At 41.4% G+C, this 25,357-nt stretch overlaps 2 protein-coding genes and 1 pseudogene across 2 annotated transcripts; all 3 read left to right on the forward strand.

The window, feature by feature from the left end:
- The first annotated feature begins 2,375 nt into the window (after positions 1-2,375).
- Positions 2,376-6,627, forward strand: LOC103329442 (G-type lectin S-receptor-like serine/threonine-protein kinase At4g27290). Its single transcript, XM_008231917.3, has 7 exons — positions 2,376-4,405; positions 4,538-4,663; positions 4,776-4,942; positions 5,092-5,302; positions 5,468-5,705; positions 5,799-5,949; positions 6,056-6,627. The coding sequence occupies exons 1-7, from the start codon at positions 3,088-3,090 to the stop codon at positions 6,371-6,373; spliced, it is 2,529 nt and encodes an 842-aa protein (XP_008230139.3). The 5' UTR covers positions 2,376-3,087; the 3' UTR covers positions 6,374-6,627.
- Positions 6,628-7,656: 1,029 nt separating this feature from the next.
- LOC103329484 (G-type lectin S-receptor-like serine/threonine-protein kinase RKS1) lies at positions 7,657-21,750 on the forward strand (annotated as a pseudogene).
- Positions 21,751-22,591: 841 nt separating this feature from the next.
- LOC148918180 (S-locus-specific glycoprotein S13-like) lies at positions 22,592-25,135 on the forward strand. The gene is made up of 3 exons (XM_089049970.1): positions 22,592-24,621; positions 24,752-24,877; positions 24,972-25,135. The coding sequence occupies exons 1-3, from the start codon at positions 23,304-23,306 to the stop codon at positions 25,133-25,135; spliced, it is 1,608 nt and encodes a 535-aa protein (XP_088906096.1). The 5' UTR covers positions 22,592-23,303.
- Positions 25,136-25,357: the final 222 nt, after the last annotated feature.

Raw genomic sequence — 25,357 nt, forward strand, 5'->3', positions numbered from 1 at the left:
TTCTACCGTCGTCTTTTTTTGGTCGTCTTTTTCACTTTTTGTAGTAGTGTGTTAAATACAAGGAAATATATTTTCTACATGCTCCCTTCATGAAGCCCTGAAGTGTATCCAAGTAGGGCTTTTGTGTGTTCAAGGAGCTCCAGCTGCTCGCGGAACAATGTTTTTTGTAATTCTTATGCTGGCCAATGAAGCTACATCACTTCCACCCACCAAAGAACCTGCCTTTTCAACAAATAGGAATTCTAGTGCTGTTGCTGCTGCTTCTCAAACATCTACCATTTTTTCCAACAATGTAGTCACCATTACTATGCCAGAAGCTCGATGGAGGTTCAATAATGTTTCCTTTTCTGAACGCATTAAAAATTAAATATATTGCAGAATAAAAACACTGTGACAAGTATGACAATCAATTGCAGTGCTGTTGGCTTTTCCATCAATGCAGTCACCATTAGCACGCCAGAAGCTTGACTCAGCTTAATCGGTCTTCAGAATTTAAACCAAGTTTGTGGATTGTGTTTCAGTGAGAAAGCATTTTATTTTTCACAACCAAGTTTGCGCCAATTATTTGACACTTTGACGAAGCAAGGAAAACATAAGAGAAAGGAAAGAACATTTTATCTCATGCTAAGTCCACTTGACCAGTAGCATTCACTACTCAATCCTATAGTCCAAAGTTGGCCCTGTACAATGCGATGTACATAGACAAAAAACAAAAAGAATGTAGACATGACTTAGTCAAGTTGGCTAGAGCAGATACGCTTCTCACTCTACACCCAAGTTCAAATCCTCCTACCGTAGTTTAGATGAAATGAAAGTAGAATATCGTTTGTATAAAAAAAATTAAATAAATAAAATAATATGACTTTTACATTTACAACATGGCTCTCTCAATTCCCAAACCAGAAACAGTTGGGTTATGCAAAAAAAAAAAAAAAGGTGGGGTGATACTAATGGAATATGTAAGATAAAATCCCTAAACAGTTGATGTTGTGGATTTCATAGCACCCAAGTCCTGATTCCTAAATCAATTTACCTTACCTGCATCTTTAATACACGACCTAAATCAAACAAAATAAAAAACTTACCCAGTTTCTTTGATAATAAACCAAACAAAATAAGAATGGAGAGAGCGAGAATCAACAGAGAAGAAAAGTAGCTAGCTCATCTGGTACTGTATCGCCATTCAATTAGAAAGTGGAAGAATTTTGAGAGATAGGCATAAGAAAGAGGAGTATAAATTTTAGACGGTACATTATGAAATTTGAGAAATATGACATTTTTCTGCCAAGTGCTGCTATTTCCACCCCTCCTATTTTCTCACCCATTTTCTCTTCCCCACCAATCATATAAATTTGAAAAAACACAATCCTATATTTCCACCCATCATTATTCATGAAATACCCTTTTAATCCATTTTGAGGAAAACACAAACAAACAAACACAACCTACCAATAAACTTTTGCCAATGTCCCACAAAGTCAAGCCACCATTCGCATAAGCTTCAGAACAATTTCGCAAAATTTCAAAACAAAGCTCAAATGCAACTTTCCAACTCCTTGAATCTTAACTACAACTTCACCGAACGAAATATATGTACTTCTTCTAAATACCCACAAAGTCAAACCATTCCAAAGCTTCAAGGGATACCAAAAACTCCAAAACCAAGCTCAAAACAACCCCAGTTTTGTTCCAATTAGCTTTAGAAACCAGCAAAAGTTCCAAGCTCAGATTCCTAAAACCACAAATATTAAATCTCCCTATAGCCTTAACCCCATAAAAAAACAAAAAACAAAAAATTCGAGCAAACAGACCAAAAATCTTACTAAAATTGAACCACAAGCATCCCACACACACACACACAAACACCATGGTTTCAGAAACTTCAAAACCCACCTACAAATTTTAGTTTTTTTTTTTTCTTTTCTTTTGGATAAATAAGAAAACCCATGTACAAAATTTTTCAAATGGTTCACAAGACAGAGTAAATGCAAAGAAACATAGAAAAGTAAGATGAGAGGAATTACGCTTTGACTTGAGTGAGTGATACGGCAAAGAAGAGTCAAACTGGATTTTTTTTTTTCCTCTTCAGCTTCTATCTGCAGTGAAACAAGACAAACAAGAAGAAAAGTGTAAATTTGTCCTGTCATTTTACAAATGGATAAATTTGTCTTTAAAATTTTTAAAATAAGGTGTTTTGAAAAATAATATAGATGGGTGGAAATAGCAGCACTCTTTTTGCCATGAATTTTGTATTATGGTTTACTGATATAATTTTGACGTGTGCGTTGTGCTGTAATTTTGACAAATTGGCTTTTAGGAAAAGTGATGTAGCATTAAATGAGTGGTTGAAGTTGAAGACATTTTGGTCTTTATTTTGTTGCTACCGACATAGGTGTACGAAGGTTGAATAAGCAGCCAACAATATGTAGCAGCAGCTGGTCCATATGATGTGTGGAGCATTCAAGAGTGAAAGACAGGCTTGACTTGGGAGAAAGACCCAGAGGAAAGCAAGAGAGTACAGAACTCTTGTGAGAGATGAGGTCTTAGGAAATACTGTGAGTGGGCGTACAGGGGTTTGGAGTTTGGCTATGTTGATTTAATTCCAATGTATCTTGTGTTGTTATTATTCTTATAGTGAAGTACTCTATTCGGAAACGTAGGCATGATTTTGCCGAAGCTCATTAATCTTTGTTCCTTGTTTATTTTACGTTGTTCAATTGTGGTTGGCTTTGTGGTGTTATTATTTCTGAATCTCGGCATAGCACGGTGATAAAGCACAACGGGTGGTCTCACTCATACTTTGGACCTGAGTGGCTTGGGAAATAGTAGATCTGGATATAATGGTAATCGCCTCAGCTCCTGTTGTCCCAACAAATTTCTAGTAAATTTGATACATTAATTTCGGCACAATAATTGATGCAATTCAGGTGCTTTAGAGAAACATGCTGCCTATTTTGAATGGAAGAAACGCAATTATGGTGCAAACTTTCATTAGTTTTAGTAAGCACGGATTATAGTTAGCTACTTTTTTAGCTTTGAGGCAAGAACAAATTTTTTCTTCATTTTTCTTTGTCTCTCCGTCGCTGAATGGAGTGGCTCAATCTTCGTCTTTCTTTGCTACTTCTATTACTTGTCTTGCCAATTTGTATCAGCCAAGACAATTTAGGACCAGGAAAATCTATCATTGGAAACCAGACCTTGATTTCTTCCCTTGGGACCTTTGCATTAGGCTTCTTCAGTCCTGAAAATTCTACCAAATACTTTCTTGGTATATGGTACAACAAAATCCCAAAGACACCAATAATATGGGTAGCTAACAGAGAATCCCCACTTGATTCTCCGGGTGTGTTTACGCTCAGCGGTGATGGGAATCTAGTGGTGTTGGACACTGTGGATGGGACTAGAAAAGTTGTCTGGTCTTCTAATACATCAGTACCTGCTTCTGCAAAGAATGGGACAACTGGTGTACTAGTAGATAATGGAGATCTTCAACTTAGATTTGGAGAAGGTACTCTGTGGCAGAGCTTCGATAATCCCTCTGATACACTTTTGGCTAACATGAAGCTTAGCTTTAATAAAAGGACGGGCCAACGAAGGGCCCTTACATCCTGGGCTGCACTTGATGATCCACAACCCGGAAAGTTTACCTCAGGCATTGATCCTAAAGTGCCTGGCCAGCTTGTTATCTGGAAGGAAAATGCTATATATTGGAGAAGTGATTTGTACGTCGGCAAGGAGACGAACACAGACTTTGGTGTTGATGGTAATCATGCTCCATCGTTAAATGGAACCGCTTACTTCCTTACTTACAACTTGGATGCTGAAGAGGTTTACGTTACTTATGGTGTCACAGATAATTCAGTCAAAATGAGGGTCATATTGAATCCAAATGGGCAGATTGAGCTGCTTCTGTGGCTAGATTTCAGTAAAAAATGGTTTTCATGGTGGAAGAAGCCTGTTGATACATGTGATTTCTATAATCGTTGCGGTCCATATGGTGCCTGCAATGATAAAAATGAAACCCTCTCATCACCATGCAAGTGTTTGACAGGTTTTCGGCCAAAATTCCAAGAACAATGGGATAAGGGGAATTGGGTTGGTGGCTGTGTTCGAGAGAAAGCATTGATGTGTAAAGAAGATGGGTTTTCAAAATTTTCTAAGTTGAAACTGCCAGATCATGCTGTTCTGTTAGAAAATATGAGTATGAGTGCGTGTGCATCTAAATGCTTCCAGAACTGCTCTTGCACAGCTTATGCTTATCCAAATGTGACAGCAGGAAGCATTAGGAAATGTCTGACATGGTTTGGTGATTTGATGGATATTCTAGATGATCAACCTGTTGATTCCCCGAGTTTACAAAATTATGGGCATGATGTTTATATTCGTGTTCATGGCTCCCAACTAGGTAAGTTTTGTGAATTTCTTTTGCTTTTTTGTGCATGGATTTGCCAATCAGAATCCGTAGCAGACAGTAGTTGGCCAGAAATGACGCTTACAGCAATCATTTTATAGGTCATTCCTTTTCTTTTCTTGGCAGGTCGTAAGAGTCATTCCCATAATGTATTGAAAAAGTCCCCTGTAATTGGAATAGCGTCGGCAACAGGGGCATTGATTACATTAGTTCTTGGCTATTTCTTTTGGAAGAAATACTTGGGAATGGAAGGTACAGTGCTACGACCCTTCTCTTTCTCTTTCTCTTTCTCTTTCTCACTCACACAAACACATATATTCTGGTGTTCCAAACAACCGATGCTCTAATAATAAGAATGAAACAGGGAGCACGGAAGGCAATATGAGTGAGACTATAACTAAAGCCAGAGCTGAAGCTGCGAAGAATGATGCAGAACTACCACTCTTCAGTTTAAAGAGAGTTTTAGCTGCGACAAACAACTTCAGTGTAGCGAATAAACTGGGAGAGGGAGGATTTGGCCCTGTTTATAAGGTGACACTTCCACTTTGTAATGCTAATTAAAGTTGTTCTTTCATAAATATTATAATTTCTTTTCTTGTTCTCCTAATAACCTTTTTCCTAATTAAGTAGAATTGGTAAAATGGTGGTTCACTTTGTGCGGAATTTTCCTTCCACTACAGGGGGTGTTGCTTGAAAATCAAGAAGTAGCCATAAAAAGACTGTCAAAGAAGTCAGCCCAAGGACATCTGGAGTTTATGAATGAGTTAAAGCTTATAGCCAAGCTCCAGCATACCAATCTTGTTAGGCTCTTGGGTTGCTGTATTGAAGAGGAGGAACTCATCTTGATCTATGAGTTCATGCCCAATCGAAGTTTGGACAAACTTTTGTTTGGTATATCCTCTTTCCTTCTAAGATTTGATTGTTTGATATTGTTGATTTCTCGGACATCAAAAGTCGTGTAATGCAAGATCTTTTTCCATTTGTCCTGCATTTCATATAAAAAAAGAAAAAAGAAAAACACTTAGCTCATTTTTTCTTCATGGTTTGTCCTATCAGCTCCATCTAACAGTACAGAATTAGATTGGGGAAGACGTTTTCGAATTATAGAAGGTATTGCTCAGGGACTACTTTATATCCACAAGTACTCTAGATTGAAAATCATTCACAGGGACTTGAAAGCAAGTAATGTGCTGTTGGATGGAGCAATGAACCCCAAAATTTCAGACTTCGGAATGGCTAAGATTTTTGAAATAAATCAGACTGAAGCAAATACCAATAGGGTTGTTGGCACATAGTAAGTATTTATATGTAGGGCATGTTTTCATTCATTTGCTAAACCTTATGCTATCATTACTATTGCTTACCTCTCTACCATCAACTCATGCAGTGGATACATGTCGCCAGAGTATGCCAGATATGGCCATTTCTCTGAGAAACTAGATGTGTTTAGTTTTGGAGTGTTGTTGTTGGAAATTGTAAGTGGAAAGAAGAATGCTGCTTTTTATCGCTATGAACATTCACCAACTCTTGCTGGATGGGTAAGTATAAATAATTCTAAACTATATATGTTCCTTTCTGTTTGTATGCCTTGTAAATTTGTGATTAACGTAAAATTGAAGTTTAAGTATTTTAAATCTTAATTAGGCATGGGAATTGTGGAAAGAAGGTAGAGGAATGGAGGTGATTGATGCATCAGTAAGGGAAACATGCCCCCCTGATGAAGCTTTGAAGTGTATCCATGTAGGGTTTTTGTGTGTTCAAGAAGCTCCAGAGGATCGACCAACAATGTCTTCTGTAATTCGTATGCTGCAGGCCAATGAAGCCACATCACTTCCACCATCCAAGGAACCTGCCTTTTCAACTCACAAGAATTCCATACCTGCTGCTGTTAGTTCTTCTGGTCAAACACCTGCAAGTTTTTCTAACAATACAGTCACCATTAGTTTGGCAGAAGGTCGATAGATGTTCCTATTTGAATAAAATATTTGCATATTAGAGACTGTTAGAGTTACATTAAGTTTAGCCAAGTAGTCTTAAGCTGGTGTGCCAGCTGTCAGTTAGTTAAGTGAGTTTGTTATTAGTTTAGAGCTGAAGTCATTGACAGCTCCTGTATTCCGCCAAAAGCTGAACTCTATAAATACTGAGCCAGCTAATATTGTATTAAATCAATAGAGAAAATCAATAAAGAAATCCAGAACCTTTCAGTTTCTTCTTCATTTCCTCTGTTCTTACTTGCCTGGTTATCATGGTATCAAGAGCCTCGGTTGATCGCTGTCTTCTTGACGTGATTTCTTGGGCAGGAGACAACAATGCCTGGTTATCAGAGACAATAATGCTGCTCTCCCGAGGACCATATTTTGAGGACCTGTGAGGTCCAAACTTGTTACATCCGTTCGATTTAATCTAAGGGCTGGTGTTGCTAGCCTCTTTAAAATACCATTTCACCTATTTATAAAACCCAAGATTACATTTTTTATGTTTTGTTTTATATTTTTTTACAAATAATTACTCTCTCTCCCTTGTCGTATTTTTCTCTCTGACTCTCTCGGCTTTTCACCCCTCTGAACTACAAAGTGAAATTATTGGCAATGAGTTGGAGAAAATAAAAAGATTTTGCTTGAATTGAGTACTTAAAATGTGTCCATGTTGGGCTCTTATGTGTACAAGAAGATCCCGGTGATCGCCCAACCATGTCACAAGTAGTTTTCATACTAGGCAGTGAAACTGCAACTATTCCAGCACCTAAAAAACCCGCCTTTATTGTTAGGCAATGATGCCCTTCTAGAAGTAGCAGGGCTTCTTCTTCAAGCAAACCTGAAACATTTTCTATCAATGAGTTAACCGTCACATTAGAAGATGGTCGGTAGCCAAAGCAGTTCTTATGCCTCTATCTTCATCATTGTTGTCAAGTTAGTGCATCAGCATGAATGTTATGATGCATATTTCGTGTTTCTTTGCTTATAATCTGTAAGTGTAATTTGTATCGGTGCAGTAATATTTGGAACTTTTGGGTACAAGCACTGATGTTCAAGAAGCAAGGCTTATCTGATTTACCCTGTTCCAAATTGCAGTAATCTAATGTAACTTATGTGAACGCACAAGTCAATTGGGTTCCAAAAGTTTTATTTTCTCTGTTTCAAACTAGACAACCAGCCAGTACAAATCAATCAGAACAAAGAAGCTAGCCAAAATTAGGTGGTAGAAGGGAGGCATCATTCTAGAAGTCAGACTTTTTTTGTCCTATAATGGAAGGTGATCTCATTCATACTTTGGACCTGAGTGCCTTGGGAAATAGTACATCTGGACATGATTAATGGTAACCGCCTCAGCTCCTGTTGTCCCAACAAACATATGTTAATATTGATACATTAATTTGGACTTAACAATTGATGCAATTGAGGTGCTTTAGAGAAACATGATGCCTATTTTGAATGGAAGAAACACAATTATGGTGTGAACTTTCACTAGTCTTCTTTCTCTGTCTCTCTGGCTCTGAATGGAGTGGTTCTCTTGCTTTGCTACTTTTATCTCGTCTTGCCAATTTGTACCAGCCAAGACAATTTAGAACCAGGAAAATCTGTCACCGGAAACCTGACCTTGATTTCTTCCCTTGGGACCTTTGCATTAGGCTTCTTCAGTCCTGAAAATTCTATCAAATACTTCCTTGGTATATGGTACAACAAAATCCCAAAGACACCAATAGTACGGGTTGCTAACAGAGAATCCCCACTTAATTCTCCGGGTGTCTTTACGCTCTGCGGTGATGGGAATCTAGTGGTGTTGGACATCATGGATAAGACAAGAGAAGTTATCTGGTCTTCTAATATATCAGTACCTGCTTCAGCTATGAAGGCAACAACTGGTGTACTAATGGATAATGGAAATCTTGAACTTAGACTTGGAGAAGATACTCTGTGGCAGAGCTTCGATCATCCCTTTGATACATTTTTGCCTGGCATGAAGCTTAGCTTGAATACAAGGACGGGGCAACAAAGGGGTCTTACATCTTGGGCCGCAACCCGGAAAATTTACCTTAGGCATTGATCGTAAAGTGCCTGGCCAGACTTTTATCTGGAAGGAAAATGCTCCATATTGGAGAAGTGATCTGTACATTGGCAAACAGACAAACACAGCCTTTGATGTTGATGGAGAAAATGCTCCATCTTCAAATGGAACCACTTATTTCCTTCCTTACAACTTTGACTCTGATGAAGTTTATCTTACTTATGGTGTCTAAGATAGTTCAATCAAATTGAGGGTCATATTGAATCCCACTGGGCAGATTGAGCTGCTTCTGTGGCTGGAACACAGTGAAACATGGTTTGTATGGTTGAGGAAGCCTTTTGATCAATGTGATTTTTATGCTCGTTGCAGTCCATATGGTGCCTGCAGTAGTAAAAATGAAACCCTCTCATCACCATACAAGTGTTTGACAGGTTTCAAGCCAAAATTCCAAAATCGATGGGATATGGGGGATTGGCCCACTGGCTGTGTTCGAGAGAAAGCATTGATGTGTAATAGGGAAGATGGGTTTTCAAAGATTTCGAAGTTGAAACTACCAGATCAGGCTGTTCTGTTAGAAAATAAGAGTATGAGTGAGTGTGATCTCAATGCCTTCAGACCTGCTCTTGCACAGCTTATGCTTATGCAAATGTGACACAGGGAAACAATATAAGATGTCTGACATGGGTTGGTGACTTGATGGATCTTGTAGAGAATCAAACTTTTGGGCATGATGTTTATATTCGTGTTCATGGTTCCCAACTAGGTAAGTTTGATGAATTTCTTTTGCTTTTTTGTGCATGGATTTGTCAAATAGAAATCATAGCATACAACAATAGTTGGCCAGAAATGACACGTGCTTAGAGCCATCATTTTTATAGATCATTCCTTTTCTTTTCTTGGCAGGTAGTATGAGTTCTCATAGCGTATCGAAAAAGTCCCTTGCAATTGGAATAGCCTCAGCAACAACGGGATTGATAGTTTTTGGCTATTTCTTCACTTTAAGGAAGGCAGTATGAGTGCTGAAGCTGCAAAGAATGATACAGAACTACCACTCACTTTAAGGGGAATTTTAGCTGCAACAAACAACTTCACTGAAGCTAATAAAATGGGAGAGGGAGGTTTGGCCCTGTTGATTTTTTCAGAAAATCAAGAAGTAGCCATAAAAAGGCTGTCCAAGAAGTCAGGGCAAGGACATGAAGAGTTCATGAATGAGTTAAAGCTTATAGCCAAGCTCCAACACACCAATCTTGTTAGGCTCCTGGGTTGCTGCGTTGAAGAGAAGGAAATGATCTTGATCTATGAGTACATGCCCAATCGAAGTTTGGACAAACTTTTGTTTGGTATATGATCGCCACAACTTCTAAGATTAATTCTTTGATTTTTTTTAATTTCTGGGATATCACATTTGATTACTTTCTGCAAGACCTTTTTTCATGTGTACAAAAAGCTTTATAGAAGAAAAACGCTAAATTCATTTTTCCTCATGGTTGGTCCAATTAGATGCATCTGCAAAGGCAAAACTAGATTGGGGTAAACGCTTTCAAATTATAGAAGGTATTGCTCAAGGAGTACTTTATATCCACAAATTTTCTGGACTGAAAATAATTCACAGGGACCTAAAAGCAAGTAATATACTGTTGGATGGAGCAATGAAGCCCAAAATTTCAGACTTTGGAATGGTGTAGGGGTCTTTTTGTTCCAGTAGCCTGACGAATGGGCTGCAAGAAGAAAAAGAAAAATTCCCCAAGTGTCTGAGTTTGAAACCAAGCTCCCAAAAGAGTTTTTGAAAAAGTCTGATGAAACTTTAAAGAAAACACTCATAGGTTCTTTTCACAAATAGCCAAGTAAACATGATAAATTGATTAATGGCTTAACTTGAGGAGCCTGTGGCATGGGAGGTAAGCTTTCACAAGTTTAGCAATTTGAGAGAGAGAGAAGCATGAATTTTCTACAGAGAACAAAAGTTTGAAGTAAGGCAGAGGAGAACTAGAGCGATTTCTATCTTAAAGGAAGAAGAAAAAAAAACAGACAAAGGAGAAGATTGGGTGGCTTGAGTAAATTCTCAGATACTTGACAAAGCTTGGTCAGGCTCTCAATGGTGATTTTGCTGGGTAGAAGAGGCCCCCCTTTTATAGGCACGAAGAACCATAATTTCATCTAGTCTTCTTCTTCCTTTTCCTTTGGTTGCTCCCCATTTAATCCTATTTTGGTGAAATTCTCCTATCCAAGGTGCATGGGTAAGGAACCCTTTGTGGTTCCAAGAATTTGACGCAGCTGGACCTCTCCATAAGGGTGAGGCGCCACCTGCCTTTCCTCTTGATTTACAAAATGAAGCTTTGTAATGGAAAAGAAGATGGGTATTCATCCTACCCTCATAGGTTTCCTTTGGTCTCTGTCATGGCTCATTTGTTGACCATTCTTGGAGTTCTAACAGAGGTAGAACTTGGTGCTAGATTTTTTATAAGTTGTTGGGCTGGGCTTGTATGCACGGTTTTGGGTCATTTGGCTTGTTATTTCCAACGTTTGATAGGCTTTTCGTCAAGCTGCTGGAAGTGGCTTTACTAATTTTGGGCATTCTTTTGATGTGGGCTTATCAAAGTATGCAGGCTACTAAATGTCTTCCTAAGATATTGGACCATTTTTCCCTTTTCTCTCATGCTAACCCATGTATTTGGGTCCGAGGAATGAACTTGAGTTTTAATGCTCCCAAGTGGCTTAAAACTTTCATTCCCAAACCCTCAATGGGCCTTGTGATTCTTATTACCATCCATACCACAACCCACTCAAGCAAGCCCTGGGTAATTTTGTGGCTTGGGCCCTCTTAAGCCTGTGGCATAGCTTGGTGTTAAAACGATGGTTCTTCTTGCATGACACCTACGCTTGCTTGAGTTTTATTATGCCGTGATAAGCTATAATCGGGCCAAGTAACACCGAATATGCATGTGAGCGTGATTTTATAAAATTGGCATGCTTTTGGCCTTTGTGCAAGTGCTTGCTTGGCATGATGTGTGGCCCGTGGCTTGTATTGGTGTGTCCTACAAATGCTCTTTTGTCCTGATTGAGCTCCTTTTGTGTTCAACTATCTGTGTTGGGCCAATAATTAATCTGGGCTTGGCCCTTGGATTTTTGGCCCTCAACAAATGGCAAGGATTTTCAGGATGAATCAAACTAAAGCATATACCAAGAGGGTTGTTGGGACATAGTAAGTGTGGGAACTGAATTAAATCAAAACCCTAGGTCAAATAATTCCTTCCATTTGGGATTATTTGACCTAATTGGGAATTATTCAACCTAATTTGGAGTTACTCAATTTAATTGGGGATTACCCAATTAAATGGAATGTTACCTAATTAGGTTGATAATTGATTTGATTCATACCACAATTCCCAATTAAATGAGGAGTTACCTAATTAAATTAGGAATTGATTTGTTACCTACCACAATTAGGGATTTGATTTACCCTAATAAATCAAATCCTAATTAATCAAATCAATTCCAAATCAGGGAGGAATTATCTCTTTCCATCTACGGAATTATTCCTCCTGAAACCCTAGCCTTCGAGACCACTATAAAAGCATGGCCACACACAAGAGTTGAGGTACGTCTGAAATCTCTACCGAAACTCTGCAGAAAATTCGTCTCACAAACCCTAGCCACCTCCTCTCTCTCTCTCTCTCTCCTCTCTCTCTCTCTCTCTCTCTCTTCTTTCTTTACATAAGGCTCCAACCCCCCATTTTACACCATAAACATATCTCCGTACCCTATTAGCTATTGTTTTCTATACTATTCAATTGAACTAATTTAGGCACTAGAGGGCCTTTGGCCAACTCCCTCTGGGTGTGGTCCTCTTATTTGTTCTATTTTGCAGGGTGAAAGAGGCGGCGAAGAAGAGAAGGGGAATCTTTCCAATCGAATATTCTCGTTGGGAAATTTGCTCCCACAAATTGGTGCTTTCTTTGAGAGCACGAGATATACTAAAAGTGTGCTCCAAACCTACTTTTTCGATCAATCGAAGCCTTCCAAAAAACCATGGCTAGAAGCAAACACCTTAAGAGCAAAACCACCGCGACAGCGACTCCGAAACTGCGAAACCTCGCTGCCACCACGAGGTACTGCTGCTGCTAGCATTTTGCAGCAGCCTCCCTAGCTAACAAAGCTGCCCAACAACTCCCTAGCGAGTTCCAACAGCCCCCGGTGGCTGCCTATGTCATCCTACCACCTCCAGTTGCCTCACAACGTCTCCAAACAACTGCTATAGCAATCGGATAGCCACCAAAGCATGGGGACAGCTCCTTGCAGCCGCAAATCACCTCCGTGAATCACCAAATAGTGGCTGGAATTGCTGCACCTCTTGCAGCCGCACCAAGCCAAGGCCCAGCCACCTTCATGACACCGCCGCCGAGCATAGTGGAATCTCCTATCAAGGTGGACTCATTACCACCGCCGACTTAGGCCCGATCTTGGAGCAACTTCAATCATTCCCTCCATTGCCTCCACGCTCAACGCACGCTCCCGCGTACACCTCTAATGAAACCCTAGCCCGTGTGCAATTGAGCTCTACACACTTCTTTCTCCTCCCGATCCACGAAGTCAAGTAGACGTTAATCTGAGAGTTGACTAGCTAGCTTGGAGAATGGACGACCAAAGCAATCTAATGAGGCATCTCCTCAACCAAATAAGCTTGGCTCAAAACCTTGGCCTTGGATAACCAGGCAAAGAAAGAATGATGGATGAACAAGCCGATAGACAGCTAGATGGGTACCAAGCAAGTTGAGCAGGAGTAAGCGGACAAGGAGAGGGACAACAACGTGATTGGCCTGCCGACATGTCGCAAGCATTCTCGAGCCACACTCAGAGTAGACGAAGTCACCCATCCAAATTGAGCCTAAGGAACAACGTCTGCGAAAGGTTGGGCCCACGACTTGACATTCATGCGCTGGGCCCTTAGGAAATGTACATCAAAGGCTAGGCTCCCGTGTAGAGGTGTCAACGGGCCGTGCGTGCCGGCCCATCCCATTTAAACTTGTGCTTTTAACGCGTGTCGGACCGGGCCGGCCCATTTAATTTATCGGGCCGTGCCGTGCCGGCCCATTTAGTAAAATTATTGATCCCGGCCCGGCCCAAAGCCCATGTCCATATTGAAACGGGCGGGCCGGGCTCGTGCGTGCCCGCGCTCGTGCCGTGCCCTGCTCGTGCTCGTGCCGTGCGTGCTCGTGCTCGTGCCGTGCCCGTGCTCGTGCTCGTGCCACACTCGGGCCCAAGAACCAATCCATTTAATTTGAATTTTTTTCACTTCATTTTTTTTTTCACTAGATAATTCAAATTATAAACATTAAAAATATAATTAGAGGCAAGAAATGATGAACTATTTGAAAACATTAATCAATCAAACATCCAAACAATATGAAAATGGCAGAGGGCAAAAAGTGTCAAACTCTACAAAGTCCACTTCAACTTTTCATCTTTAAACAACTTATTATTTTATATGTGAAATAATGTCTTGCTTTGATTATAAGATAAGCATATATGTCATATGTACTGATTAGATATCAAGTCCAATATTGTTTAATTAATTAAGGACCCAAGTAATTTCCCTAAAATGAAATACATCAAATATATATTTATGATTAAAAAAACATATAAATAATGACATTATATGTCAAATTATTGCATTTTGACTTTTGAGAAAGAAAAAAATGTTAAGTGGGCCGTGCTTGGGCTCGTGCCGTGCTTGAAGCGTGCTCGGGCCAAGCCCAGCCCATGTCGGGCGGTGGGCCGGCCCGGTCCATTGGACCTCATTTTTGATCCCGCCCGCCCAAGTTTTCGTGCCATGCCGAACACGGCCCATTAATATTCGTGCTCGTGCGTGCCGTGCCTCTTTTAAATGGTGGGCTCATGCCGTCGGGCCGGCCCGCCCCGTTGACACCTCTACCCAGGAGGTTAGCGGACAACCATCGCAACGCGAGGATCGTGAAGAAATGAGCTCAGCTGTCCACTCACAGGAGCATTCACGAAAGGCTAGGCCCCTAGGGAGGTCAATGGATAACCTCACAATGAGGACCACTCCACTGCTCACTCTTTAAAGAGTCGATTCTCTCAAAAAGCTATAGAAAATCCTTCACAGCGTAGTTCACCAACACGCCTAGGCAAAGCGTAGAAGGTCGACCTACGCAAATTGACAAGGAAGTCACCAAGATCACCCAAATCACGAAGGTCGCCAACGTGATCGACCAGCAATGTCTGCGGAAGACGTTGAGAATCTTGTGAATGACCGACTTGAGACTTGAAGACCGGCGGAACCGAAGACGCACTCGAAGGAGATGGACCAGCGAGCTCTACGCCTCTCACCTCCAAATCGAGCAGCTGCCCAAAGCGATTCTCAATGCCTTCGTTTACACACTTCAAAGGGGACTCGATCCCGAGAGCCACCTAAAACACTTCAAAAGTGTCATGATCCTCCATAAGGCCGACGATGTGCTGATGTGCAAGGTGTTTACAATGATCTTGCGAGGAGCAGCCTGATCGGTTCCAAACCCTACCATCTGGTCAATCAAGCCTTCAAGAAGGCGGCTTACGTCTTCACTAAAGAATACACCTCTTCTTGGACAATCGGGAAGAACCCACGACCACTTGTACAACCTGCGCAAGAAGTCCGACGAATTCCTTCAAGATTACATCAAGAGGTTCAATGCAGAAAAGGCCAACATTGTAGGATGTGACAACCGAATCGCTGCATCTGCTCTCAAGAAATGCCTTCGAACACGACTTGTACCGCAAGTCGACTATCACTCCCGCCAGACTGGCAGAGGTCTAAGCGACCGCGGAACATTACGCGCTCTGGGATGATGATCGAATCGCCACAAAGAAGTCTACTAAGCAGGAAGATCAGCCGACTAAGCGGGCATGCCAAAGAAGCGACAGGTTTAGCAACAAGAACAAGAACAAGAGCAAGTTGCACCCACAAGGAGACATTACGGCAGTAGAGAACTACACCAAGTTCACCATCCCCATACATCAAATCTTAGCCCAAGTGAAAGACAAACCTTGGGTAAGAAGACCGTCACCCTTGAAAGGAGATCCGAACAAGAGGGATACTAGCAAATATTGTGCCTTCCATGGGACGCACGGGCACACTACGAACAACTACTTTGCTTGGAAAACGCACCTTGAAGAACTTGTGAGAGAAGGGCATTGCACGGAATTCATTGCGCTAAAGCAGGCGATCCAGATTGAAGATCGTGACACCACCAAGGGGCCGCCCAAAAGGTCATAAGGATTAACACAATCCTAGTTCACTATGAGGAGTCTAGGCTGACTAGCAAGGAAAAGAAGAGGAAGATCAAATAGGCCACTGTGATATCCCAAATCTCGACCAACTTTCCACAAGCAGAAGACGATCCTGTGATCGGCTTCCAAAAGAAAGATCTAATCAGCCTCGACATGCCACATAACGATACCCTTGTCGCCGGCATTCAAATCGCCTAGGCCATGGTCTATCGAATCCACACAGGCGAGGTAGCGCGGCCAATATCACTCGACGGTCATCCAAATAGATGGGCTTGAGACAACTATCAACAAATCAACCAGATCAGCGTGGCTTTACCATGGATCAGCAAGATTAACTCCATCACCTCCGCTACACATCAAAAATTCGGTACCCAATCCCGAGGGCGTTCGGTCAAATCAATAGCTATCGGCAATGACGAGGAAAAGCAAACAAGCGCAGTTCCTCCCTGTGAGGTAGGCAGATCTAAAGGAGGTTGAACAACCGAATCTTGCTCCCTTATAGTAATCAAAGCATCGGGACCAAGCCAAGGAAATCTATCCGAGACTTCCTATAACCAAATCTTAATGCGAGGATGGCAAGGCGAAAACTTGTCATCATCGAAAGAGGACCTCTGCTACAAGGTCGTGTCCATTGGGCTAAATAACGCCGGAGCAACCTACTAAAAGCTCGTGAATAAAATCTTCAAGAATCAGATTAGCAAAACTATGGAGGCCTACGTGGACGACATGCTAGTGAAAGCCCCAAAATGTGCAGATCACATCAAAAATCTCGCGAAGGCATTCAGCCTGCTTTGCCAGTATCACATGAGGCTGAACTCGAGTAAATGCATATTTGGTGTATCCTCCGGCCGATTCTTGGGATACCTAGTCATACAACGAGGTATCAAGGCACACCCACGTCAAATCAAAGCCATTCTCGAGATGAAGTTGCCTTCTACAGTAAAGGAAATACAAAGTTTGATGGGCAGAACAGTGGCCCTCAACCAATTCTTCTCGAGATCTACCGACAAGTGCAGACCATTCTTCAAAGCTTTGAAGAAAGGACAAAGAGACAAATGAGATGAGGAGTGCAAAATAGCTTTCTAGAATCTGAAGACTTACCTCACTTCACCTCCCCTGCTCTCAAAGCAGCCTCGTGAAGACTTGTTCATGTACTTGACAGTGTCCAACTCAGCCATCAGACTTAGCTCTCATCCAGAAGAACTAGGGGCCCAACATCCGATATTCTACACGTCAAAAGCCCTCCTCGATGCAGAGACTCGCTACCCGAAGTTAGAAAAGCTCATTTTGGCTCTTGTAGTTTCCGCGAGAAAGCTGCGACTCTACTACCAAGCTCATCGAGTCATCATCATGATCGACTTTCCTTTAAGATCAATCCTCCACAGCCCTGACGCTTCTCAGCGACTCATGAAGTAGGCCATAGAGCTAAGCCAATATGACCTCCTCTACAGGCCAAAAATCTGCAATAAAAGCCCGGGCTTTAGCAGATTTCGTCGCAGAATTCACCCCATCACCGGTAGAAGAAAAGGAGCTGGCCAAAAAAAAGAAGGAAAGTTCAAAAGTAGATGAGACAACCGTTGAACCTAGCCAACCTAGAGACATGTGGCAGTTGCGCGTAGAGACAGAGCGTCAAACCAAAAGAGAGCCTGAAGTAAAGTCGTCATCACCACCTCGGATGGAACCCTCGCTGGAGCAAGCTATCACCTTGGCTTCCCGGCCTCGAACAATGAGGTAGAGTACAAGGCATTGCTTGCCGGCCTGCGCATGGCAAAGAAGCTCGCAATCAAGAAGCTAGCGATCTACTCAGATTTCCAGCTGATCACAAATCAAGCGTTAGGTGAATACATGGTGAAACACCCAAGGATGATCTTGTACCTTGACAAAATCTAAGTGTTGTTGAAGGCGTTTCCTACCTTCACCATCCGACAAGTACCCCAAGCAGAGAACGAGCATGCAGATGCACTAGCGAGCCTAGGGTCAGCCCTGGATACCCAATTTAGATGCTTCATCCAGGTCAAACACCTTGACTGTCCAAGCATTGAAGAAGTAGAGCCGATCGACACAATGCAGATTGATGAGGACCCTAGCTAGCAAGACCCCATCATCGACTACTTGATGAATGAAAACCTGCTAACGGACAAGTCTGAAGCTAGAAAGGTCTAGCAGAAGGCTGTGAGATACTACATGCACGACAACAAGCTCATCCGCAGATCATAATCCGGCCCTCATCTCACTTGCATAAAGTACCCTAAAACACTTAAGGTTCTCTGCAAAATTCACGACGACGAGTGTGGCAATCACTCTAGGGTCAGGTCACTCGCCTAGATGACGAGTGTGGCAACCACTCTAAACATAGGTTACTTCTGGCCTACCATGCGACATGACTCCACCGAATATGTCAAGAAATGTGATCGCTACCAACGATACAAGCCGATCCCTAACCTGCCTGCCGAAGTCTACCATTCGCAAAACAGCCCATGCCCATTCATGTAGTGGACTATTGACCTAGTGGGTCCTTTGCCACTGGCGCCTGCTAAGAAGGACGTGATAATCGTCGCCACCGACTATTTTACTAAATGGATCGACGCCGAAGCTTTATCCTCTACTAAAAACATTGATGTTTAGCGATTCATCTGGAGAAACATCATCTACCGATTTGGCTGCCCACATGGCTGATTATCGACAATGGCTCACAATTCATTGGCAAGCAGATCACCGGAAAATATCGCCCATAAAGAGGGTCTAAAGAGATGCATAGCGGCGACTAGAAGCGTCTAAGGGAGACTCGAGTGCGCTAGAATTTCCCAAAATGAGATCTCCATTCTTTCTAAGGGATGTAGGATAGTCACACATTGTCCATAAGAAGCGTCCTAAGGAAGGCGCAGAGTGACAACGAAGCATCCTTGGGAGGCATAGCTGTAAAAAGGCGTCCTAAAGGAGCGCAAGGTGCTCTAGGAATTTCCCAAAGGAGGTCTCCATGCTTCGAGGAGATATCCAAGTTCCTATCCGTTTCCTAAGGAGGCGGATAGTCACGACAGTTGCCCATAAGGAGCGCCCTAAGGGAGCGGGGTAACAATCAAAAGTGTCTTACGGATACTCACCGAGAAGTGTCCTCGGGGAGACGCAGGATGCGCCAGAATTTCTGAGGAGGTCTCCATGCTTCCTAAGGAGGTATCCGAGTTTCTTTCCATTTCCTAAGGAAGGCGGGATGGTCATGTAGTTGCCCATAAGCGTCCTTTAGGAGGCAGCGCGCTAAGGCATCCTACAAGATGTGCGAACACGCCCTGAAGTCCTTCAAGGAGGACCGGCACTCACCAACTTCCAAGGGAACCATCTTACGAGACCAGCAATATTGGACACGACCAGTTAACACGGACTTCCACTTCCGAATTCGCACGAAAATACAGATTTGGGTTGAGCTTAATGGGTCGGATTGAAAACGGGTGGACCCGTTAGTCACTCGTTAAGCTAACGGGTTAGGTCAGTATCATTCGCGAATCACTTGTTAACCCAGTTAACAGCAAGGGCATTTCTGTAATTTTAATTCTAAAATTAACCTACCTTGAATTGAAGCCATCTTATCTGAGTCTTCATACCGCCACTCACTCTGTCTTTCTCTCAAGAGAAACAACCTCTCTCTCTCTCTCTCTCTAGATCCAAACCAATCCATCAAGCATCAACTACCTTTCTTCTTCTTCTGTTAGCAAAGTAGGCTCAAAGTTGAATGTCGGTCCAATTTCTACTTCTTCTTTCTGTTGTCGTTGAAAGTTGTAAAGGAGTTGTTTTGCATTTTAAGCTGTATTTATGAATTTGATGTGTAGGTGGAGCTGAATGATTAATTGTTGATCCGGTAGTAAAGTTGTTTAATATATTATATCTTTCTTTCCAAGTTTTGTTTTATTGCCATTTTCCAGATTTATTGCTAGCTCAACACACAACTATTTGAGGGGGGTACATAGGAAACCTATAGATATCATAGAAGAAATAGCAATTAGTCGGATTCCATATTTTGGCTTTATCATATTCATCTGATGTGTTTTGTGCATCTTTTTAGTGTTCTTTTGATGTGATTATACTACTATTTCTCACTGATTATACTCTAAGGAAACCTTCGCCCGGGGAGATGACTCTCATCTCCTTAGTTGCCGCCATCCTCACCTCGAATGAAGTCAATGATGCTGAATCAACTCCACGCTTGACTGCTCGTGACTCAACAACTGGATCATGAGCAGACTTTCCACATCGATCTTCATTATTTGACTAATGCAGACTACTCGAACTTCGAAGATGAATATTTGCATCTCTTTGATGCTCGGTAGAACGAGATAGGGCACGAGCTGTTCCAGGAAGCGGATCATGGTTTTCAAGCTTGTCAGCAAGAGGCTTAGGTAGAACACCACAACACCACGCATACCACCAACCTTCCGCTATCTGCACCAACGAGATGTTTGACCTTAGCGGATGACGATGGAACAGCTCTTACTTGAGTCTTCTCGGTAGAAGGATCCTTGGCTTCTTCCTCAATGGGGACGCATCTTCGCCAACGAAGTCGCGAGCTTCATTTCTTGAATACTTGACATTAGCCTTCCTTTTTGAAGGGGAGTCGGCAGAACACTCTCTTGCCCAGCAGATCATCCATGTATGGACCATTATGCTTCTATCTTTCAACATCCACAGGGGCAGACTACCAACTTCCTCCCGATACTGGCCGGAGCCACCAATGACCACCACTACTCCAACCTTGACCACTAGTCATGGCGACAACGGCTGGTCACTGCTAGCCTTCGCCCCTAAAAAAAAGCTCAACTTACCTTGGGATGCACGGCAACTCCTCTCTTGACAAGCAAGTACAAATTCTCCAAGATCTCTCTCAAGCTAGAAAGTAGAGAAGTTAAGTTTGCGATGTGAAGAAAGTGGAAAAGCCTGCATTTACAGGTTGGGCATCCTAGGTCAAGAAAGAATCGCAAGCCTATTCCTCTACGGGAACCCAACTCCAAAACAGTCAAAAGCTCACTCCAATTGGGAACCCAGTCTGCAAAAGAGTCCAACTCACTAAAGGAAACCAAGTTACAAATTGGACACAGACCCAACAGCGGATAATTCACATCTCCTACATGTCACCACGCGCCATGCAGATGCTGGGGGGCATTTGTGGGAACCGAATTAAATCAAAACTCTAAGTCAAATAATTCCTTCCATTTGGGGATTATTTGACCTAATTGGGAATTATTCAAACTAATTTGGAGTTACTTAATTTAATTGAGGATTACCCAATTAAATGGAATGTTACCTAATTAGGTTGATAATTGACTTGATTCATACCACAATTCCCAATTAAATGAGGAGTTACCTAATTAAATTAGGAAATGGTTTGTTACCTACCACAATTAGGGATTTGATTTACCGTAATAAATCAAATCCCTAATTAATCAAATCAATTCAAAATCAGGGAGGAATAATCTCTTTCCATCTACGGAATTATTCCTTTGAAACCCTAGCCTCCAAGACCACTATAAAAGAATGGCCACACATAAAGGTTGAGGTACGTCTGAAATCTCTACTGAAACTCTGCAGAAAATTCCTCTCACACCCTAGCCACCTCCTTCCTCTCTCTCTCTCTCTCTCTTTTACATAAGGCTCCGGCCGCCCATTTTACACCATAACCATATCTCCGTACCCTATTAGCTATTGTTTTTTATACGATTCAATTGAACTAATTTAGGCATTGGAGGGCCTTTGGCCAACACCCCTCGGGTGTGGTCCTCTTATTTATTCTATTTTGCAGGGAAAAAAAGGCGGCGAAAAAGAGAGAGGAATCTTTCTAATCGAATATTCTCATGGGGAAATTTGCTCATACAGTAAGTATACAGAGCAAAGGTTTTTCATTCACGTAAACCTTATGCAATCTTTACTGTTGCTCACTTCTCTATTGTTTGTGCAGCGGCTACATGTCACCTGAATATGCACTCTATGGCAATTTTTCTGAGAAATTGGATATCTTTAGCTTTGGTGTGTTGTTGTTGGAGATTGTAAGTGGGATATGCTGATTTTTACCGTCATTCACAATCACAACTTTGAATTTTAACATATGCGACAAGAAAGATAGACTTGAGTATAATATACAATTCTATTTTGGAATTTATGAAGAGAGTTGACAGGTGCATCGCATTCGCATCCCAAAACCAAGCTCAAAACAACCCCAGTTTTGTTCCAATTAGCTTCAGAAACCAGCAAAAGTTCCAAGCTCAGATTCCTATAATACTAAAACCACAAATATTAAATCTCCGTGTAGCCTTAACCACACCACTTCAAAAAAAAAAATTCAAGCAACCAGACCAAAAATCTTAATAAAATTGAATCACAAGCATCCAAAAAAAAACAAAAACAAAAACACCACCTACAAATTTTAGTTTTTCTTTTTTTTTCTTTTGGATAAATAAGAAAAACCCACGTACAAAATTTTTCAAATGGTTCACAAGACAGAAAATGCAAAGAAACATAGAAAAGTAAGATGAGAGGAATTATGCTTTGACTTGAGTGAGTGATACGGCAAAGAAGAGTCAACCTGGATTTTTTTTCTTCTTGAGCTTCTATGCGCAGAGAAACAAGACAAACAAGGAGAAAAGTGTAAATTTGTCCTTGTTATTTTACAAATGAGTAAATTTGTTTTTAAAAATTTAAAAATAAGTTGTGTGGAAAAATAATACAGATGAGTGAAAATAATAGCACTCTCTTTGCCATGAATTTTTGTATTGTGGTTTACTGATATAATTTTGATGTGTGCGTTCTGCTGTAATTTTGACAAATTGGCTTCTAGGAAAAGTGACGTGGCACTAAATGTGTGGTTGAAGATGAAGACATTTTGGTCTTTATATTGTTGCTACCGACATAGGTGTACGAAGGTTGAATAAGCAGCCAATAATATTTAGCAGCAGCTGGTCGATTTGATGTGGGTGTGCATGCAAGAGTGAAAGACGGGCTTGACTTGAGAGGAAGACCCAGAGGAAAGCAAGAGAGTACGGAACTCTTGTGAGAGATGAGGTCTTAGGAAATACTGTGAGTCGGCGTATAGGGGTTTGGAGTTTGCCTTATGTTGATTTAATTCCAATGTATCTTGTATTGTTATTATTCTTATAGTGAAGTACTCTATTCGGAGACATAGGCATGATTTTGCCGAACCTCATTAATCTTTTGTGTACTATCTTTGTTCCTTGTTTATTTTAAGTTGTTCAATTGTGGTTGGCTTTGTGGTGTTATTATTTCTGAATCTCGGCTTAGCACGGTGATAAAGCACAACGGGTGGTCTCACTCATACTTGGGACCTGAGTGGCTTGGGAAATAGTAGATCTGGAGATAATGGTAATCATCTCAGCTCCTGTTGTCCCAACAAATTTCTAGTAAATATGATACATTAATTTCAGCATAATAATTGATGCAATTTCTAGTAAATATGAAACATGGTGCCTATTTTGAATGGAAGAAACGCAATTATGGTGTTAACTTTCATTAGTTTTAGTAAGCACAGATTATAGTTATACTTTTTTAGTTTTGAGGCAAGAACAAATTTTTTCTTCTTCTTTCTTTGTCTCTCCGTTGCTGAATGGAGTGGCTCAATCTTCATCTTGCTTCGCTACTTCTATCTCTTGTCTTGCCAATTTGTATCAGCCAAGACAATTTAGGACCAGGAAAATCTATCATTGGAAACCAGACCTTGATTTCTTCCCTTGGGACCTTTGCATTAGGCTTCTTCAGTCCTGAAAATTCTACCAAATACTTCCTTGGTATATGGTACAACAAAATCCCAAAGACACCAATAATATGGGTAGCTAACAGAGAATCCCCACTTGATTCTCCGGGTGTGTTTACGCTCAGCGGTGATGGGAATCTAGTGGTGTTGGACACTGTGGATGGGACTAGAAAAGTTGTCTGGTCTTCTAATACATCAGTACCTGCTTCTGCAAAGAATGGGACAACTGGTGTACTAGTAGATAATGGAGATCTTCAACTTAGATTTGGAGAAGATACTCTGTGGCAGAGCTTCGATAATCCCTCTGATACTTTTTTGGCTAACATGAAGCTTAGCTTTAATAAAAGGACGGGCAAACGAAGGGCCATTACATCCTGGGCAGCACTTGATGATCCACAACCCGGAAAGTTTACCTCAGGCATTGATCCTAAAGTGCCTGGACAGCTTGTTATCTGGAAGGAAAATGCTATATATTGGAGAAGTGATTTGTACGTTGGCAAGGAGACGAACACAGACTTTGGTGTTGATGGTGATCATGCTCCATCGTTAAATGGAACTGCTTACTTCCTTACTTACAACTCGGATACTGAAGAGGTTTACGTTACTTATGGTGTCTCAGATAATTCAGTCAAACTGAGGGTAATATTGAATCCAAATGGGCAGATTGAGCTGCTTCTGTGGCTAGATCTCAGTAAAAAATGGTTTTCATGGTGGAAGAAGCCTGTTGATACATGTGATTTCTATAATCGTTGCGGTCCATATGGTGCCTGCAATGATAAAAATGAAACCCTCTCATCACCATGCAAGTGTTTGACAGGTTTTCGGCCAAAATTCCAAGAACAATGGGATAAGGGGAATTGGGTTGGTGGCTGTGTTCGAGAGAAAGCATTGATGTGTAAAGAAGATGGGTTCTCAAAATTTTCTAAGTTGAAACTGCCAGATCATGCTGTTCTATTAGAAAATATGAGTATGAGTGCGTGTGCATCTAAATGCTTCCAGAACTGCTCTTGCACGGCTTATGCTTATCCAAATGTGACAGCAGGAAGCATTAGGAAATGTCTGACATGGTTTGGGGACTTGATGGATATTCTAGATGATCAACCTGTTGACTCTCCGAGTGTACAAAATTATGGGCATGATGTTTATATTCGTGTTCATGGCTCCCAACTAGGTAAGTTTTGTGATTTCTTTTGCTTTTTTGTGCATGGATTTGTCAATTAGAATCCGTAGCAGACAGTAGTTGGCCAGAAATGACGCTTACAGCAATTATTTTATTGGTCATTCCTTTTCTTTTCTGGCAGGTCTTAAGAGTCATTCCCATAATGTATTGAAAAAGTCCCCTGTAATTGGAATAGCGTCGGCAACAGGGGTATTGATTACATTAGTTCTTGGCTATTTCTTTTGGAAGAAACACTTGGGAATGGAAGGTATAGTGCTACCACCCTTCTCTTTCTCACTCACACAAACACATATATTCTAGTGTTCCAAACAACCGATGCTCTAATAATAAGAATGAAACAGGGAGCACGGAAGGCAGTATGAGTGAGACTATAAGTAAAGCCAGAGCTGAAGCTGCGAAGAATGATGCAGAGCTACCACTCTTCAGTTTAAAGAGAGTTTTAGCTGCAACAAACAACTTCAGTGTAGCGAATAAACTGGGGAGGAGGATTTGGCCCTGTTTATAAGGTGACACTTCACCACTTTGTAATGCTAATTAATGTTGTTCTTTCATAAATATTATAATTTCTTTTCTTGTTCTCCTAATAACCTTTTTCCTAATTAAGTAGAATTGGTAAAATGGTGGTTCACTTCGTGTGGAATTTTCCTTCCACTACAGGGGGTGTTACTTGAAAATCAAGAAGTAGCCATAAAAAGGCTGTCAAAGAAGTCAGCGCAAGGACATCAGG

Source organism: Prunus mume, linkage group LG4, assembly GCF_029339155.1.
Source record: "Prunus mume cultivar Tortuosa linkage group LG4, ASM2933915v1, whole genome shotgun sequence".
In the NCBI taxonomy this organism is placed as follows: domain Eukaryota; kingdom Viridiplantae; phylum Streptophyta; class Magnoliopsida; order Rosales; family Rosaceae; genus Prunus; species Prunus mume.